General features: G+C 41.7%; 1 protein-coding gene across 12 annotated transcripts in view; it reads left to right on the plus strand.

The window, feature by feature from the left end:
- Window positions 1-18313, plus strand: part of Lpar1 (lysophosphatidic acid receptor 1) — a 108681-nt gene that overhangs the window by 44824 nt on the left and 45544 nt on the right. For 9 of the 12 annotated variants that reach the window (XM_076934909.1, XM_076934904.1, XM_076934906.1 and 6 more), the window contains exon 3: window positions 16983-17730. In XM_076934909.1, coding sequence (XP_076791024.1) covers window positions 16983-17730 — 748 coding nt within the window. Of the gene's footprint in view, window positions 1-4014; window positions 4147-8516; window positions 8705-8865; window positions 9032-16982; window positions 17731-18313 lie in introns of those variants that run through there. The other 3 variants (XM_076934911.1, XM_076934912.1, XM_076934910.1) reach the window with 3 other exon arrangements.

Here is an 18313-nt window from a genome sequence, read left to right on the forward strand (position 1 = left end):
ACTGGTACCTTTCCCCCATCCACACACCCCTTTCTGTCTTCATGTTATGTATATGGACTGTATTACTTTTATTGCTGCGCTAGAACACCATGACCAAGACAACTTAGAGACCACAGTGTTTATTTGAGCATATGGTTCCAGATGCACAAGAGTCCAGCATCATCATGGAAAAGCAGCTAGTGCAGCGAGCCGAAGCCTCACATCTTGAAATACAAGCAGGAAGCAGAGAGTGATCTAGAAGTGACTTGAGTCTTCAAACTCTCTTGGCCCACTTCCTGTGACATACTTCCTCCTGCAAAGCCACACCTCCTGAATATTCCCAAACTGGGACCAAGTGTTCAAATACGTGAGCCTATGGGGGACATTTGGCAAACCACCACATGGACATATTTTAAAATCTAGATTTTGTATATGAGGGAGCCTGCAACCTTTTGTCTTTCTTCCCTCGTTTCCCAGTACTGTTCCCCTTCCCCTGTCTTTAGACCCTCATCTAAGGGTTCCCTGAGGACCAGCCACACTGATTGAAGTTTAAATCCTGATGGACCAGCATGTTATTTTATCCCCCTTTTCAGTCTCATTTAAAAGATTATTATATTTTGTGCATATTTAAAATAAGAACATCTGGTATTTTGTTGTTGTTGTTGTTGTTTAAGAAGTCAAGAAAGAGGGAGAAAGAAGAAAGGGTCACTCCTCATTCCTTATAGACCAGCAGTTCTCGTTGTGGGTTGTAACCAGTTCTGGGGTTGAATGACCCTTTCACAGGGGTCGCATGTCAGATATCCTGCATGTCAAATATTTATATTATAATTCATAGCAGTAGCAAATGTACAGTTATTAAGTAGCAACGATAGTAATTTTGTGGCTGTGGGTCACCACAACATGAAGAACCATAAGGACCGCAGTATTAGGGAGGTCGAGGACCACTGCTATAGAGTAACCTGGGGTGGGGCTTTCCATGGGTAAACCCCTTGCTGTTCTTTAAATCTCTCAGTGTTTTCTGGGGCATTGGATGCCTAGTGTCTACTGTCATGCCATTTCTCTTTTGTTGGATGGCTCCTTACTGTGGCAACACTTGCTTGGGTGTTTGGTTTCATTCCCCTCAGTACGTTTGGGACTTAGAGAATGGGTCAAGAGATTTAGTTTGTGTTACTTTGGGTTATCAGTTGAAAGCCCATGGCAGCCATTCCTGATAATGACTATTCTTACCCTCTGCCGTGTGTGTGTGTGTGTGTGTGTGTGTGTGTGTGTGTGTGTGTGTGTATGAAGTGAGTTAGGCCTGAGCACAGGCTTTCCTGACTGGGCATTTCGTTATCCGTCATTGTCATTTGTCAGCATTTCCAACACTGACTAACCTACCATCTTCCCTGTTATGTAAACTGCTATGGGTTTGTGAGAAATAAAAATGCTTTTAAGTGACTCGTTCCATCAAAATGTCGAGCACTATCCAAAGTAGGAAGGGATCCTATTTAAACCAAACACCTAGGGAAATACATGCCCTTGAAAACTTTCTGTAGGTAAAATTGGCACAACTACTAGGCAGTATTAATTAAAGTCAGAAACCTTTGCAGTCACCCTGGTGTCTAAACACAGGAGACCAAGGAAGAGTATAAACAAGATAGTCATGGGAAGAGGTTCAAAACTTCCTGACTATTCAGCAGTGGTTGGTTATTAATAAAGCCAGGTACCTGGATATGCTTTAAATGTCACATAGCAGTTAAAACATGAGCATATCAACATGGCTGTGTTGTCATAAGACACCTTATAAAGGGGAGAGAAAGCAAGACATAGAATAATCCTCACAGGAAGAGATCATTAAAACTATAAAACAAGACCATGTGTTTTTAAGGACAAACATAAGGCTCATAAACAGAACAGCAGAGAGAAAAAGCCAGCACATACATTTTCAATAGAATTCTATTGCCCCCCAGAGGGCCCAAATTGGATCTGGGGAGATGGTAAGTCCCACCAAAGCTTAACCCTACCCTAAAGAATCATATTTCATAGCATTTGGCTTCTTTCATTAGGGAGAATTTAAATTTAATTAAAAATTTCTCCTTGAGGATCATCATTGAAAAAATAAATAAAAATGTCACGAAACACGGCTTTTCGGAAGCATATGCGTGGGCCCTGGAGTCACACTGCTTAAGTTCAGGCCCTGGCTCTGACACTCAGGGCTGAGGCAGAGGGAATATGTTCACTTTCTCAGTGCCTCCACGTAGCTCTTGCAAAACAAGCCGAGCAGTAGAGAAGCCAGCCTTCTGGCAGCCCTTGAAAAATGTCACGTGCAATTGCACACTCAGCTCAGAACAATGGCTGGTGCATATTGTCCATGCGTGTTGGCATGTATTATTATTAATACAATAGGACAGTGCAATAGGACAGGCCTCTACATGCAAGAATAAATAAGATAAATAAGGTCGTTGCCTTGTTAGAGTTCAGAAACATAGTGGAAGATAGGCAGCTAAGAAAGTGACAACTTAAAGTTTCCACGACACAGAAGTATTTCTGTTCTGGGAATAGCCCTTGGGCTTCTTGCAGGATGACCACCAGACCAGGAGCCTAGGCATGAGTGGATATGAGCTGTTTTGCCGGGGAGCAGAAAGAGCATGTGCAAATGCCTGATGGACCACAGTGAGAAGCGCCCAGCATCAGGATTAGATGTTCAGAGTAAGCACAGTATGATAGGGCCTGGGGCTGCCCCCAGAGGCTCCTCTACCAGGCAGGCCACATGGTGTGATTGTTGGATTGTGAAGAATTCTGTGAGAGGCTAGGTCAATAGCTCAGTGTTAAGAGTGTGTATTGCTCTTGCACTGGGAGGCTCACAGGTCTGTAACTCCACCTTCAGAGGACCCAAAGCTCTCTTTTGTTGGTCTCTGAAGGTACCCGTACTTGTGTGTGTGTGTGTGTGTGAATGATAAGTCTCTTTAAAACAAAACCCAGCATTTGGTTAAGCTTGTTGACTTCAGTTATGGTATAATATTTACACTGCAGAAACTGGTAAACCCTGAGTATTAGAATGGGTGGGTTATAAACTCAGGGATTTTGCAGGACCATAGTAAGGAAGCGAAAAATGATCTTAGCAAATGCAGTAGTAGAATGCTTGCCTAGCAGTTGAAAGGTTCTAGATTCAATCTATAGTCACACACACACACACACACACACACACACACACAGAGAGAGAGAGAGAGAGAGAGAGAGAGAGAGAGAGAGAGAGAGAGAGAGAGAGAGAGAGAGAGAGAGAGCTTCGGAGTTCTAGACCTATGTTTGGCAATGCTCTGGGGCAAATTCTATAGCAATGTCAACCAGAGTAGGTGAGTCTCATTCTCACCCCTATGCTGGCATTAGTAACAGTTGCTGATATTTGGGAACTGAGCCATTTGGGAGGAGTCAGTTTCAAGCTTCAATAATTAGATCACTGAACAAGTTGGCTCTTTTTGAGGAGAGATCCAGACCTTTGGGTCCCCTGGCTGCAGGATCCTAGCTCTAGGTCATGATGAGCCTCCTGATTATAGGCCAGCTCTTCCTTTCAGCTTTGCACACTGAAGATTTCCTTCAAGGTGGGCTTGCCTGTGTGTCTCAGCCTGTACTGATGTCTTCTCTCCGATTAGCTATCGTCTCCTGGTGGAGAGAAGGCTCAAATTATATAAAGGTAGCATCTTTTTAGCTGGCACATAATGAGCAGCTCTCATGGTGCAATCACCTTACCCTGGCATTATCCAGCCAGGAACGTACATTCTTCTGATGGACCACCATGAAGATAAACTCACATTCAAGTGGGAAAGGCCTGAAAGTCCCTTTCCTCCCTTTCCAAGGCAAAGGCAACCATTGGGAGAAAAAGAAAAGGCTGTGGTTTTTAGTTTGTTTTTCCATTCATCTGGTAACAAAGACCATTTTCTAGTGAAGGCTGCCTAACACCAGACATAAACTAATTAATATGAGCAAATAGCCCACTATTGTTTCAAATAACAATAGGGAAGAAAGCACACATTGTCACTCCTGCTGGGATCTCTGTTTAGTCAGCCTGGGATCAGCCTTGTGCTTTGAAGTCGGACAAGTTTCTGTTCTCCGCCTTGCTGCTGCTTGGACTCTTAAGATGCAGAATTGTTTTTCTGTGCTGGGCCAGCACCCAGTCCGGACAAAGCTAAGGTGAGTCCCAGGATGATAGCCTGATGTGGGACTGATAGCCACAGGAAGTAGCCTTAACTGATTTATAGCTACACTAGTCCAGAGTTGATAAAAGCTACGGTCAAGGTAACCTGAGGATGCATTTGTAGACAAGAACCAATGAGTTTGGTGATGTGTTTCTGTCCTGTGGATGTTGAGAGGTGGGATGGGGTGGGGTGGTGTAGGCTGGGGTAGTTGCTGTTTTGTGTTTCTAAAACTCTGTGGTTGATGAGGTTCCGGAGAGTCGAATGGTAAAATTTAGATCTAAATTTTTAGTTTCAGTCTTGATGGAGCCATCAGTAGCTCAATACCAGAGTATGTCATCTGGCTCCTCCTAACCTCAGCACTGGTGATAGAGGCCCAGAGGTGTACCTGAGAACTTGCAGGTTGCCTGGCTGCCACCCCTGGGATTCCAGTGAGGAAGTGACCTTTGCCTTCAGTGTTGGGGATGTTGTTCCCTTCTGTCTCTCTAGTGTGAGGCAACATCTGTGTTCACAGAAGTGGCACAGACAGACTTTGGTCCTGTTGAGCGATTTTTGTTGTTTGCATTAAAGGTATGGGTTTGTGTTGATTTTCAGTGTTTTAACAAATTGTTCTCTCAACTCTCAGCTGGTGTTTTGAACTATCTGTTTAGAAATCCTTTGTATTTTAAAATTCTATGTCTTAGAAGCTTTTGTTTTGAGTTGGATTAAAGCAACTGAGTTCCACATTAAAACATTAGATATCTGAGATTGGAAAAGTGCTCTCTCCTCACCTTTCCCTCCCTTACTCTCCCCCTCCTCCTTCTCCTCCCCTTTTCCTCTTCCTTCTCCTTCTTTCCCCTCCTCTTCCCCGTTTCTCCCTCCTCCTCCCCGTTTTTTTCCTCCCTCCTCCCCCTCCCTCTCCTTCCCCTTCCCCTCCTCTTCTCTCTTCCTTCATTCTTCCTCTTCTCCTTCTCCCCCCTCCTCCTCCTTTTCTCCTTCTCCTTCTTCTTCTCCTCCTCCTCCTCCTCCTCCTCCTCCTCCTTCTCCTCCTCCTTCTTCTTCATCCTCTCTCTCTGATGTTTTAGAATCCTATGTAAAGGAGGTTTTCAAGCATTCACAAGCATGAGCATAAGCTCCTTCCACAACTACCCAGAGTCACTCACCAGTCACCAGCATTTCTTCCTCTCCTCCACTCGCTTCACGTGGAGGATGAAGCACGTTGAGTTCCCAGCTTTGCTCCATCTTCCAACAGTCCTCGTATCTCACTATTCATCTGCCAGAAATAATTTGTTCATATAACCATGATTCCATCATCACACTTTAGAACTGAAAGCAACTGCTGATATCACATTGTACTCAGTGAATACATAGATTTCTCTAATTTCTTCTCTGAAAAGTCCTCACAGTTGGCCCCCTGTTGTCTTGGAAGACCACTGGGCAGATCCATTTACTCTTCTGCATTAATCCAGCCCATGAACTCATATAGTTTAAAAAGACAGTTTCATTTTTCCTTTTCACTTGCTGAAGAAGATGGAAATTGGAAGCAGATTTCGCCCATGAGGCACACACCATAGTCTCCCAGGGAAGAAAGTTAAGGCAGTAGATGTACTTGAAATCTGATCGCCAGAGAATCATGCATCATTTTTTAGGCTAAAGCATGAGCAATTAATAGTTGCATGACATACTGTTATAGTATGAACCATGAATTGCATTGTGATGTTCCCTTTGCCACACAATGAAAGTTCAGTGTGGTCTGGCTTTACAAACATGGCACTAAGAAAGAGACAGAGTGCAAGCATGGGCTTAGGTCCATATAGATTTTGCAAGTCTAAGGTATTGTATACCATGGCTAAGAGGGCTTTCAGTACACATTTTTCTTTCAGCTTTATTCTTTATTATGTAGAATTAAAACAATGTGCACCGTGCTTGAGAGTATGAATGGGAAGCTAAGTGCTTTGTGGTGTCTTTAATAGATACCAGGCAGATGTTAGCTCTCACTGTTTCCCCCCCACACCCGCAGTGGTTGAGAGAGTACAGGGAGAAAGTGGTTACCGCATATGGTTTGTGTATGTGATGTGCACTTGTCTTCTGCCAGAAGACCCATCAGAGAAAAGCCAAGTTAGATAAACACTCTATGGAAAACTCCCATGGACTGTCAGGAATAAGTGCATGTGGAGGTAAACACTGAGACTTCTGACTTACTCCATCTTGATTTGTGTTTCGATTAGAAGTTGATTGTTTTCTTATTTTGTTACTTAAATTCATTTATACTCCCTTCTGTGTTTATAAACTCAGAAAATTTGAGAAGATGTCTCATTTTGGAATCTGGGAGTACATTTTCAATTTTTCTCCCCTAAGATAGAATTGCATGGGTGCTGGTGGAGAGCCTAGGGTAAGCCACAAAAGATACCCATGGCATCCGTTTATTTATCTTTCTAATATGCCTTTTTAATTGGTTCAGTCTGTAATGGTTAATGAGGCTACCTCTTAATCCTTAAATGGCATGTGGCTTTTTCTTTCCCACCCACCATGGTGTGTGTCCATTTTACATCCACAGGTTCTCCGGATCCTTGGATTTTTGTTGCAGAGTCAGCATATATGTCAAAGTGGTACAATGTCCTATTTTTAACCATAATCATAGGGTCCAGGGATTGCTGCCTTTTGAGCTCTGAAAGTTGCTGCAGCAAGACTGTCATTAAGGAAATCAGCCTGCATTTGCTGGGTGATGACCCTGCCACACTGCAGTTTCAGAGTGTCACTTAAGCAGTGCCCTGAGGCTAAACTTTCTCAGGTTGTAAATCACGTTTTAGGCAGGCTGAAGTCTGTGGAGAATGCAAAGGTGTGTTTCTTCTACGTGCTCCTAAGCATGAGATAGGGCTGTGGTGAGGATTCATTTCTGAAGCTGAGGTTGGCCATGAAGCAAGTTTCAAAGATACATTCAACCTGAGATATGCATTCAAGCAGAGATATGAGATCCGACGGATAAAAGGATGGGTGTATGGTTGTTGATGGCCAGGAGGCTGCATGACTTCACAGTTAGAGTATCCAGGGTGATTTTCAAACACTGACCACTAGATTAGCCTGTGTCAGCCAGCAAAGGGAGGTTTTGGAGTCTAGGTTCAGGCCCGTATTGGAGATTGTCCATTGGATTCATGCATGAGCCCCAGCTCTGCACACTTTGCTCCAGGGCTTCACTTAGCATCACCTTAACTATGATTGGTAAAGCAATCAGTAACCTAGAAAAAAATGATAGAGGGGTGGACACAAGAGAATTGCAGCTCCATGGATCAATGGCACAGGTTGTATAGTTCAGGGTTAAATTGGAGGGGTATGTTGGGATGTGTAGAGATGATGTGGTCAGGTGATCCCACCTCTGTGGGACACTTCCAAATGGAGGGAGGGACCCTATTGCTGACATCGCACTTTCATGAGGAGCTTGGAGCCCTAGGGCACCACCGAGCCTGTGTGTGGGAATTTAACCCTCTGACAGTGGAGAAGGAAATAAAGCAGTCAGGGAGTGCCACTGACATCAGGATTACAGTCAGCTGATGCACCAGATAGTACACATTTAAGTAGAATTTGAAATGGTTATTTTTATAAGACAGAATTTCACACCTCAGCCCAACGTAACCTTGAACTTGTGGTAATTTACCTACCTCATTTTTTTTGTATGTGTGCTGGGGTATATAAGCCAAAATACTTGGCCTAATTGATATTTTTCTTTTTAAAAATATATTGCATTTTTGTCTCAATGAGGGCACATGCCTTTAGTTCCAGCACTCAGTAGGCAGAGACAGGCAGATCTCTTGTGAGTTTAAGACTATCCTGATGGGTTTACATAAAGAGTTTCCAGTCAGCTAGGGATACACAGTGAGACCTTGTCTCAAAAACAACTGAAAAAAAAAAGTCACTTTATTTATTTACTTTGTGTGCTTATGGTGTGTGTGTGCACATGTGTGCACTAATTATTTATGCAAATGTCATGGCACATATGTGGAGGTCAGAGAACAACCTGCTAAAGCCTGTCATCGCCACCCACTAGGTAGGACCTGGGGATTGAACTCAGGTAGTCAGGCTAGGTCAAAGATGCTTCTGTGTGCTGAGCCATCTCAGCAGCCTCAGAATTCTTAGAAGTACTTTTCATCCAAGTTTTCCCTTCAAGTTATTAAAACTTGCTCTTGATAAAATAAGAAAATCTGCTTTTTGTTGAATATTTTATTATAATTTGTAGTCTGGCCATAGCAAAAGCAGTTTCACAGAGCAGTTTTACATGAGGGAACAACAAGAGAAGCAGTCGAAGATGGGAAAACTAGAAGAAATAAGCATTCCGCCATGTTTAAAAACCAAAACGGAACAAGTTGATAAATGTGCTCTGACATTAACCCGCAGGCACAACATGATGCAGAAAGCTCAACGCACATGGAATATGTAGTTCTGGGTTTTGGCCTATCCGTTTAGTGATGACTGCATTTCCGAGATTGTGCTCCACGGAGGTTCATTCCCTGAGGATTTTGATTCAAGCCTCGGCAGAGCAGATGTCACAGAAATGAGGAACTGATACTCAGTCTTCAAACAAGGTGACTTCAAGTTGAGCATGGTGCCTCATGCTTTAATCCCAGGACTCAGGAGGGCAGAGGCAGGTGGATCCCCCTGTGAAGCTGGGGGCTAACCTGGTCTGTATGTGGAGTTGTGCAGCCCAGCTAGACTTGAATAGTGAAGCCCATCTCTGCCTCCACAGGTGACCTTTTGCTCTACAGTTTTTGGATGAAGAAATTATCCTCTCTTCTCTCTGTGTGTTCCTGTGCTGCTGGAGGTCAGAGGTTTATGCCAGCTGTCTTCAATTGCCAGCCATTTGGTTTTTGAGACAGGGCCTCTCTTGCTAAACCTGGGGATCCCTGATTCAGGTAGAGTAGCTGGCCAACAAGCCCCAGGGTTCTTCCGGTCTCTGGCTCCCCTGCATAGGTACACTCAGCATGGAGTTTTACATGGTTGCTGGTCCTCACGTGCCTGTGCCATGATGCCCCCATCTCCACCTCTTTCTTCTAATGGCTTAAAATGAATTATTATTATTATTATTATTATTATTATTATTATTATTATTATTATTATATGAATTATGTCCAACAATGGTGAAATGCTCAGGAATGTACCCATTATTTTGCTTTGTAAAAATATTAACATTTTGATGCAATTTTTGGTGTTTTAATAAATAAAGCGGCGAATGTTTACCAGCAAGGTTATTGAAGTTCTTTGTCCTCCTTTCCCAGCACTGTTAGTTTCTCTGTCCAGATCAGAAACTGATGCTCGTTATTCTCTTTGCATGTATTTGAGGGCATACGTTTATGTGAGGAAAGTAGGAATAGTTACAGTCAGTTTCTGTAAATGTTTGATGGTGTATGTGACTTGGCTTTATTTAAGTTCTTTTTAGTATACTTTCTTGCTTGTGTTGTAATTTATTCTTCCTCTGGTGATTCAGTGTTTATATTGCGTCTGTATTTTAAGTGATACAATATTGTGTCTCCTTAGGCCCCCTTGTGATGTTTCCCCTAGAACTCAATGTCCGAATATGTGAATTTGAGTCAGCTTCGTGAAACCACTTTTCAAAGCTGTTGTACTGAGTTTTCTCCAGCATCACATGGCTGCTCTCACCGGGCTGTGATTTTCAAACTTGCTAATTTTTGCTGGGATGGAAATCAATTGGTTGTGCTCAGCCTTCTCCAGTGCCCTGGGAGGAGAATTTGCATGTGGCTATTGGCTGTCATGGTTTCCTCTCCTGGGGAGTGCCTCTCCATATCTTTGCCTATTTTTTCTCTGTTAGATTGTTCAGTTTTTCTCCTTTTTGATTGGTAAGAAATCTTTACTCTTTGATATAAAGAGAATCTTCTATATGTAAATTGCTAAACTTCCTACAAGTTTTTTTTTTTTTTTTTTTTTTTTTTTTTTTTACCATTCATTATAAGGTCTTTTAGAGTACTGAGTTCTTAATTTTTTGATTAATTAAATTTGGTCAGTGTTTTCGTCTCATTTGGGAAAAAAAATTTTCCCAGTATCTATAAGCTATAAATATACTTTTTAAAATTTTTCATCTACATTTTTAGATTAATATATACATAACAATATAATAAATATAACATAGTAAAATCTATATAATACATATAGTACACACATACATATTAACATATTATCCCTAATGGGGTTCTGTGTATGATATTGGATTATTTAGCCTGAATGAATTTCTGTGTATGAGATAGGTAGTATTTTTAAGTGAATGAACAGTTATAGCATTGTCTCAGTTGATAGATAAATCCCCACCTCCCTGTCAAGTTGCCATGTGTGTGTTTTGATCTCTCTGGCCCACTCCAGTGTCTGTTCATGCATTTTGGTGCTAACCTTGAACTTCTATATTCTGCTTCAGGCTCCAGAGTACTGAGATTCCATTCCTGTCTGGGAAATTTCTTATTCCTATAATTGATTTTCCCAATGTGAAGCCACCCTTCCTGTTACTGGCACTGTATGTGAATTGATACTTTTTTCCAATCCATTATTTTACTAGCATGGAGTCACTGCCTCAGACAAAGACAAAAAGCCATCTTTGCTTCTCAGCAGCATTTAAAGCCTTGTCGCCAGTGACCATGGTGGTCTGCTGCGGGTGCAGCCCATTAGCCTTGGTTTGCAGTTCTTGACTGGCTCAGAGAAGCATGAAAGATGCTTACTATATTTATTCCTGCATGGTCTCCAGTATTTTTAGTGGCTCTTATCATTCCTCCTCTTAGGCTCAACCCAGAATTCTCTGGAAGCCCTCCAGTGTGATGATGTGCCTGGTAGACAGGGGCCTTCACGAGGTGAAGAGTACGCTCACTGACTCGTGATTTGCTATTCTCCACAGATTCCTCACAAACAAGTGAACATCTTATTATCCCGCACTCTTGCTTTATTAGGAGAGCCACTTGATGCACTGCTTTATTTTAGGTAAACTTTTAAGACACTTAATTATTGCATAGTCTTCAGCATCCTCAGGAATCTAGGTTAAGCTACCTTTTCATTTGTATGAGTATTATTTTGTGATCTCTAATTCCAATGAGAAATCATCCTATTTTTTTATTTTAATTTGAAGTTCTAAGAAGGATGAGAATTATTTTCCTGAGAATAAACTTAATAACATTTTAATGAATCCCGTGCTGCTTCTTTTCTATCCTTATTGGGAGAGGTATGTAGATTGATTACTTTAGATTTAATAACTAGAAATTAGAAGGTCATAGACCCCTATTATGACCCCATTTAAAAAGAGAGAACTAGGACTTGGAGCCATCACCTACCCCATAGAACACCATGTTAGGTGCTGGGCATTAGAACCAGGCCAACATGTACTTCAAGAAGGCACATAGCCTCAAACATTCCATTGCTTTAATAGAAATGGAACCATGAGATCCTGAGAAGGAGACAGGTGGCTCCTTAGAGCTCACGGGCCAGCTAGCCTAGCATATTTGGCTGAAGTCAGGCCAGTGAAAGGAAAGATCCTGTCTCAAAAGCCAAGGTGGGTGTCTCCTGCAAAACAATACCTGAGGTTGATCTTTGGTGTACACACACACACACACACACACACACACACACACACACAAGCACATGCAAACGCACACATGTGCATGAATACAGGGACACACAGATTTATATGCATACATATGCATACCCAGAAGTGGAAAGCAAATTGACTTCATTTATATCATACTGCTCATGCTTTACCCAGCATAAAGTTCCCTTAAAGCATACCAGTGGAGTATATTATGTACATTCTTATCAGATTCCGTACTACACCACACAGGTCTAATTAGTAGTGTGTGTTTTATGCCAGGTGTTTGTTTTTCCTCTTTGCTAATGAGTGTGTAAATGCCTTGTGGGAGATTAAAAAGGAAGTCAAATGGATAGGGTGTGGCTCCAGCAGGTGCTCAGGTGTATCATTGTGGTGTCCTTTGAAGGCAAAGTGTTGAGCTGTATCCATGACTGACAGTCCATAATTGCCTGAGAAGGCAGAGATGAGTTAGTGGAGGACAGAGAGATCTCAGACAACTCCATAACTACCCCCTTGAGGGTTCAGGCTTGGCAGGTTGTTGTGACTTCAAAGACCACAAATAGGGTAAAGAAATTTCCGAGACAAGCATCTGCTTTGGGGAATAGCCACTGAGGTCCCACGGTATACATCCGAGATGCAGTGACCAGTGCAGGAGGGAAGGTCATGAGTGCAGACTTTCTGCCACTGAGGGACACTTCATGTAAAAATAATTTTATCTGATCTGCATATTTATTCCCTATCCAGGGCAACATTTGATAGCTTTTTACTCCACAAAGATTTCTAGTTTTAGTGATTTAGATTTAGCAGAATATTGTTCACTACAAATATTTACTGAACTTTGTCTTGAGTATGCATTTGTTTTGTACCTCTGTTTTGCCAGTAAATATTGGTTTATTTTCTCAAAGTAAAAAAGAAATTAAAAATGATCTTACATGGATTTATTGGGTGAAATTTCAGTCTTTTTTTCTTCAATATGGTCAGCTGGAGACCAAGCGCTCTTATGTCTTCCTGGAAAGGGATCTTAGTAATTGTTCAAATAGGTTGTATTTGCCTCAACACATTTGAATAATTTTTATAGATTGTCACAATTTAAATAGTAGGTTTAATATGTTTTGATTTCTTCTCCTTCTTCTTCCTCCTCTTCCTCCTCTTCTCTCCCTTACATGATTCTTACCTGAATAATAAGAGAAAAGGAACATTTCCATTTCCCCAACCCAAGCTCTTTTTGGTACAATGATAGATTTATACTGGAATTATTAAATTGCACTAAGTGTAATTTTTATATTTAAGTTTTTGACCATGTGAAAATAATCATGTCTTATAAATTTTATGCTTGCCCCAGTGTTGTTTTTGTTTGTTTGTTTGGTTGGTTGGTTGGTTGGTTTTTGGTTTTTATTTTGGTTTTTCGAGATAGTGTGTTTCACTGTGTGGCCCTGGCTGTCTTAGAACTCACTATGTAGACCAGGCTAGCCTTGAACTCAGAGATCTGCCTGCCTCTGCCTCCCTAGTGCTGGGGTTAAAGGTGTGTACCACCAACAACACCCACCAGCGATTTTGTCCGTGTTCGTGTGTGTGTGTGTGTGTGTGTGTGTGTGTGTGTGTGTGTGTGCGTGCGCGCTTGTGAGTGAGGCCCCTCTTCCCCCTCCCTCCTGCATGTGTATCCATTACTTTTCTTGTCATCATTGTAGAACTCCTAACAAACAATTTAAGGGAGGAAGGTTTATTCTGGCTCTCAGGTCAGAGGTCACAGTCTGTCATGGCCAGAAAGACAAGCTGGCAGAAGCGTGAGGTGGTAGTCACATAGAGAATTAGAGAGTCTATAGCTGACCTGGCCTTCAACTTCTGGCCCCACCCCTATGTGAACCAGCTAAGTTTCATGTCTAAAAGATTCTATGACTCTCCAAAATAGCACTGCAAGTTGAAGACCAAGTATCTAAAAACATGAGCCTGTGAGGAGCTTTCCTGTGAGGCTGTCTATGGCTATGGAGTTTAAGGCTCCTTTAGGTTTTCTCTATATAGCAGGGTTTCTTATATCTTGAGTTTTGTCCTAAAGCAGTGGTTCTCAACCTTCCTAATGCTGCGACCCTTTAATACAGTTCCTCATGTTGTGGTGACCCCCCAACCATAAAGTTATTTTTGTTACTACTTCATACCTGTAATTTTGCTAGTGTTATGAATCAAAATGTAAAAGATCTGATATGTGACCCCTGTGAAAGGGTCTGCTACTGATCCCACAGGGGTCTCACATGTTGAGAACCACTGTCCTGGAGGATGTCACATCAGAAACACAGAGTAACTCTAGTGGACTTGTTCTTTCCACTTTAAACATTTGCTGAGCTTTCTTTTCCTTTGTGTTTACTTTATGTTTCTGGAACCTTTCTTTACCCACGAGATTCCAAAATCTTGTTCATATAGGAACATTTTGTTTTAGCGTTGTTTTGTAATATATATAAACATAAATTGGTAATGCATGTGTCTTACTAAGGAATCTGTTTTCCATGGGTGGGTGGGGCTCTGCCTCTCCAGCTCTGCCTCAGTCCAAGAATCTGCAGAACGACCAGGAGTTTCTTTTAATCTGTGCCTCATTTCCTTCTTGTTATCTTTGACCCTCTCATCAGATGCTGACTGGATGTCTGACCTCTTTTATTTGGCATTTTGTTCTCTAGAAATTTTGTACTTTATTTTTTTTAAATTCAAAAATTATTTTTTTTATTGTGTTCTGTGTGGTAGATACAGCTTTGGCATCTAAAGACATCCATACTTAATCCATGGGACCTCTGAATAAGTGACCTCAGAGGGCTGAAGAGATTTTTCTGAAATAATTTTGTTAAGAGATTTGAAGCAAAGTGATGATCCTAGATTCTGGCTTCTTTAAAATGTTATACCCATAATCCTTTTGTGCTGGAGAAATGTTTAGCGCTGCCCCCCACCCCCACCCCTTTCTGCACTTCTCTGGGAGGGAATTTGTAGATAGAGTGATTAGGTGGGAAGACTATCCTAACTGTGGTGGGCAACATTCCATAGACTGGAGACCTGGAGTGAACACATTGGAAAAGGCCAGCAGGGCACTGCATTCTTCATCCCTGCTTCCTGGGTGTGTTCAGTTGACCAGGAGCTTCAGACTCTGCTGGCAGGCTCCTCCAATAGAGTAGACCAGATCCTCAAACCGAGAGACAAAAATAAGCCCTCTTGTCCTTAAATTGCTTTTGCTAGATATTTCCTCACAACAATAACAGAAATAATATAGTAGCTGTTGTTAATGTGATCAGAAAATTCTGGGTTCAGGTGTATGTGTCACCTTAATGTCTTTGAGAAGAGACTCTGTTCCTGTGCTCACAATAAAGGGACTAAGTCAGTCTCTATGGAATCTGAGATGGATGATGGAGAGTGGAAAATGGGGAGGATATTCCTGTGTGTGGGGAAAATAGACGGGTCAAGAAAATTGATATATCCTCAAAAGACAGATATACTAAACGACACATGAGAAAAACTGAAAACTGAGAAATTACAATGAGTGATTAGAATGTCTCAGGTATTTCCAAAAGCAGGAAGTTCTGGGCAGCTGAAAAAGCCTCTGGGTGTGACCATGGGCGTGGGCAACTGGAATGTAATGGAATAGGCCGTCAGAGTTGAGGTCAAGGAAATGAAAGGCAAGAGAAGTCAATTAATTACTTAGAATAAGAGCAAGACTTGGGGTGGAAAGAAACACTGCAGGCCAGGTTCTCTGATCGCCACTGTGGTCGGTACAGAAGATAGATGTTGAGAGATGTAAAACAAGATCCTCACTCTTCCTGGAGCGTGATCTCCTTAGTGAGGAGAGGAAGGGACAATCAGACAACACGGTGTGCCCACTGCCAGAAGTGCGGCAGTAACACTTAATGTTGGGGTAGGGAAGAATCTGTAGAAAGTCTTCATAAGCCAAAAGACCAATCACTCAGGCATTTCCTTCTGCTGCTGAATAAGTTACTTAGTTAGTGTTCAGTAAACATTTATGTAAAACCTATGGCTATCTCGTCGACCAATTAATAAAAAATTTGATTCAGGAGGGCTTGGTTGTGCAGGCCTATAATTTTAGTTAAAAAGCCGTAGGTCCTATCCGTAATTCATACACACACAAACCAAAGTACCCACTATAGCAAACTATTGTGTTTGCTTAGTGATTTAAGAATCACAGCGAGAGGAGAGGAAGAAGAACGTGATGGGTCTTCAGGGAATGGTTTCTAATTCTAGAAGTCTCCAATGAACTGAAAGTCTCAGGAAGAGAGTTTGTTTGTTTGTTTGTTTTTCTATTTGTTATGTGATTCCCCCGCTGTGTTCTTCATTATCTTTTATCTTCTAGCTTTGCTTTACTATTCATTGACTGCCTGTATTGTATTTTAAAACACCTCGAACCTTTTTGAAGTGTGTAAGCGTAAATAGCATGAAAATATATCCCAACTGTTTCTGATAAAAAGAAAAAAATAAGTAAACATAGTCTAAAGCCGTGTCACCCGACACTGGAAGACATGCGTGTACTCCGAGCTGGAAGACATGCGTGGCGTGTACTCTGAGCTAATTATAGTTTACTTCTTGTGGAGAAGTGTCAGGTATCAACTGCTTACATTAAGCCTTCCAAGGGGTAAGAAAGTTCTCAAGAGGCACAGATTGGTAGATGGATGCTATTCTGGGGGATGAAGAGTCCTGGGGGTGGGTTGTGCTAACCACAGGAATGTTGAACAGTACATGCTGGCTTTGGCTGAAGAATCTTTGATGCATAGTGTGACCTTTGAAATGTTGGGCCTGGCCATCCTTTTGCAAGCTTGTGTTATAAAATGTCTGCCACGGGGCAAAAACACTGTGTGTGGTGAGAACAGATTAATTGGCCAATGATAACATCTAGAAATGACCTTGTTTACTAAATAACAGGGCAGAGTAAATTTCAATATGATAAATGCTCCAATCTGAAAGATTTTTGACTGCACTGGGTATTTTAAGGAAGTTTTTTTTTTTTTTTTTTTTTTTTTTTTTTTAAATGTGTCATGTGGTTTTTCTTGTAGACTTCAATGACACAGACCACCAAACAGAGACCTTTTACTTTTTTCTCTCACCATCTTTAATCTAGAGTCCTAAGTGACCAGTGTGGATTTTGGATGTTATTCTGGGTCAGATTTTTCAAATTCTTTGCTTTTATTTTATATTTTATTTTAATTTAATTTACAAATGTTATAGGAGTCTTGTGTTGCCTGTCCATCTTTAAATTTGGATCTGTGGTTTCTTCTATTCATTCATTCATTCATCTTCTTTCTCAGTTCACAGCCATGAACGAACAACAGTGCTTCTACAACGAGTCTATTGCCTTCTTTTATAACCGGAGTGGGAAATATCTTGCCACAGAATGGAACACAGTGAGCAAGCTGGTGATGGGACTGGGCATCACTGTCTGCGTGTTCATCATGCTGGCCAATCTACTGGTCATGGTGGCAATCTACGTCAATCGCCGCTTCCATTTTCCTATTTATTACTTGATGGCTAACCTGGCTGCTGCAGACTTCTTCGCTGGATTGGCCTACTTCTACCTGATGTTCAACACAGGACCTAATACCCGTAGACTGACCGTTAGCACGTGGCTTCTCCGGCAGGGCCTCATCGACACCAGCCTGACAGCTTCTGTGGCCAACCTGCTGGCTATTGCCATCGAGAGGCACATCACAGTGTTCCGCATGCAGCTCCATACACGAATGAGCAACCGGCGTGTGGTGGTGGTGATTGTGGTCATCTGGACCATGGCCATTGTGATGGGTGCCATACCCAGCGTGGGCTGGAACTGCATCTGTGATATCGATCATTGTTCCAACATGGCACCCCTCTACAGTGACTCCTACTTAGTCTTCTGGGCCATTTTCAATCTGGTGACCTTTGTGGTCATGGTGGTTCTCTATGCTCACATCTTTGGCTATGTTCGCCAGAGGACTATGAGAATGTCCCGGCATAGTTCTGGACCCAGGAGGAATCGGGACACCATGATGAGCCTTCTGAAGACTGTGGTCATTGTGCTCGGTGAGTTGTGTATCAACTGTTGCCTCCTTTATAGCTTCTCAATGCTGTCAAGTAACCACACTCATTTATGATCGTGTTAAACAAGAATATGAAAATTCACCAGGTGTCTATGCAGAATTATGAGCCAACAGTGAAATTTCATTTTAAATGTCTATGGCAATGTCAGCTTACCATTCTTCCTACAGTTATAGAACATGCTAAATAGTGGTCTCTGTGCTGTCGGGTAAGAATGATGAAGTGAAAGATATCACTGAAGAGTTTTCCTTCTAGAACTGAGAATATCAAAACATTCAAGACCCCACACCACCAAACCCAAAACAAACAAAAGCCTTAGATTACTTGGTTTTATTTAGCTTTAAAAAGGTTGTATTACAGTTTGCATTGTAAGACTCTCCCTAAGAACTTTGTTTCACAGATATTTAAATAGATAGTGCTTTATATGATATGGACATCCTTTATGCTTTCCTACACAGTTATTCATTAGTCCAAGTGTCCACGCTGTAGTTATTTTTAATTGTATTTTTGAGAATTTGATACATGTATAGAATGAAATATGATCACATGTACCCGCATTTCCTCTTCC

The sequence above is a fragment of the Arvicanthis niloticus genome, chromosome 5 (genome assembly GCF_011762505.2).
Source record: "Arvicanthis niloticus isolate mArvNil1 chromosome 5, mArvNil1.pat.X, whole genome shotgun sequence".
In the NCBI taxonomy this organism is placed as follows: Eukaryota; Metazoa; Chordata; class Mammalia; order Rodentia; family Muridae; genus Arvicanthis; species Arvicanthis niloticus.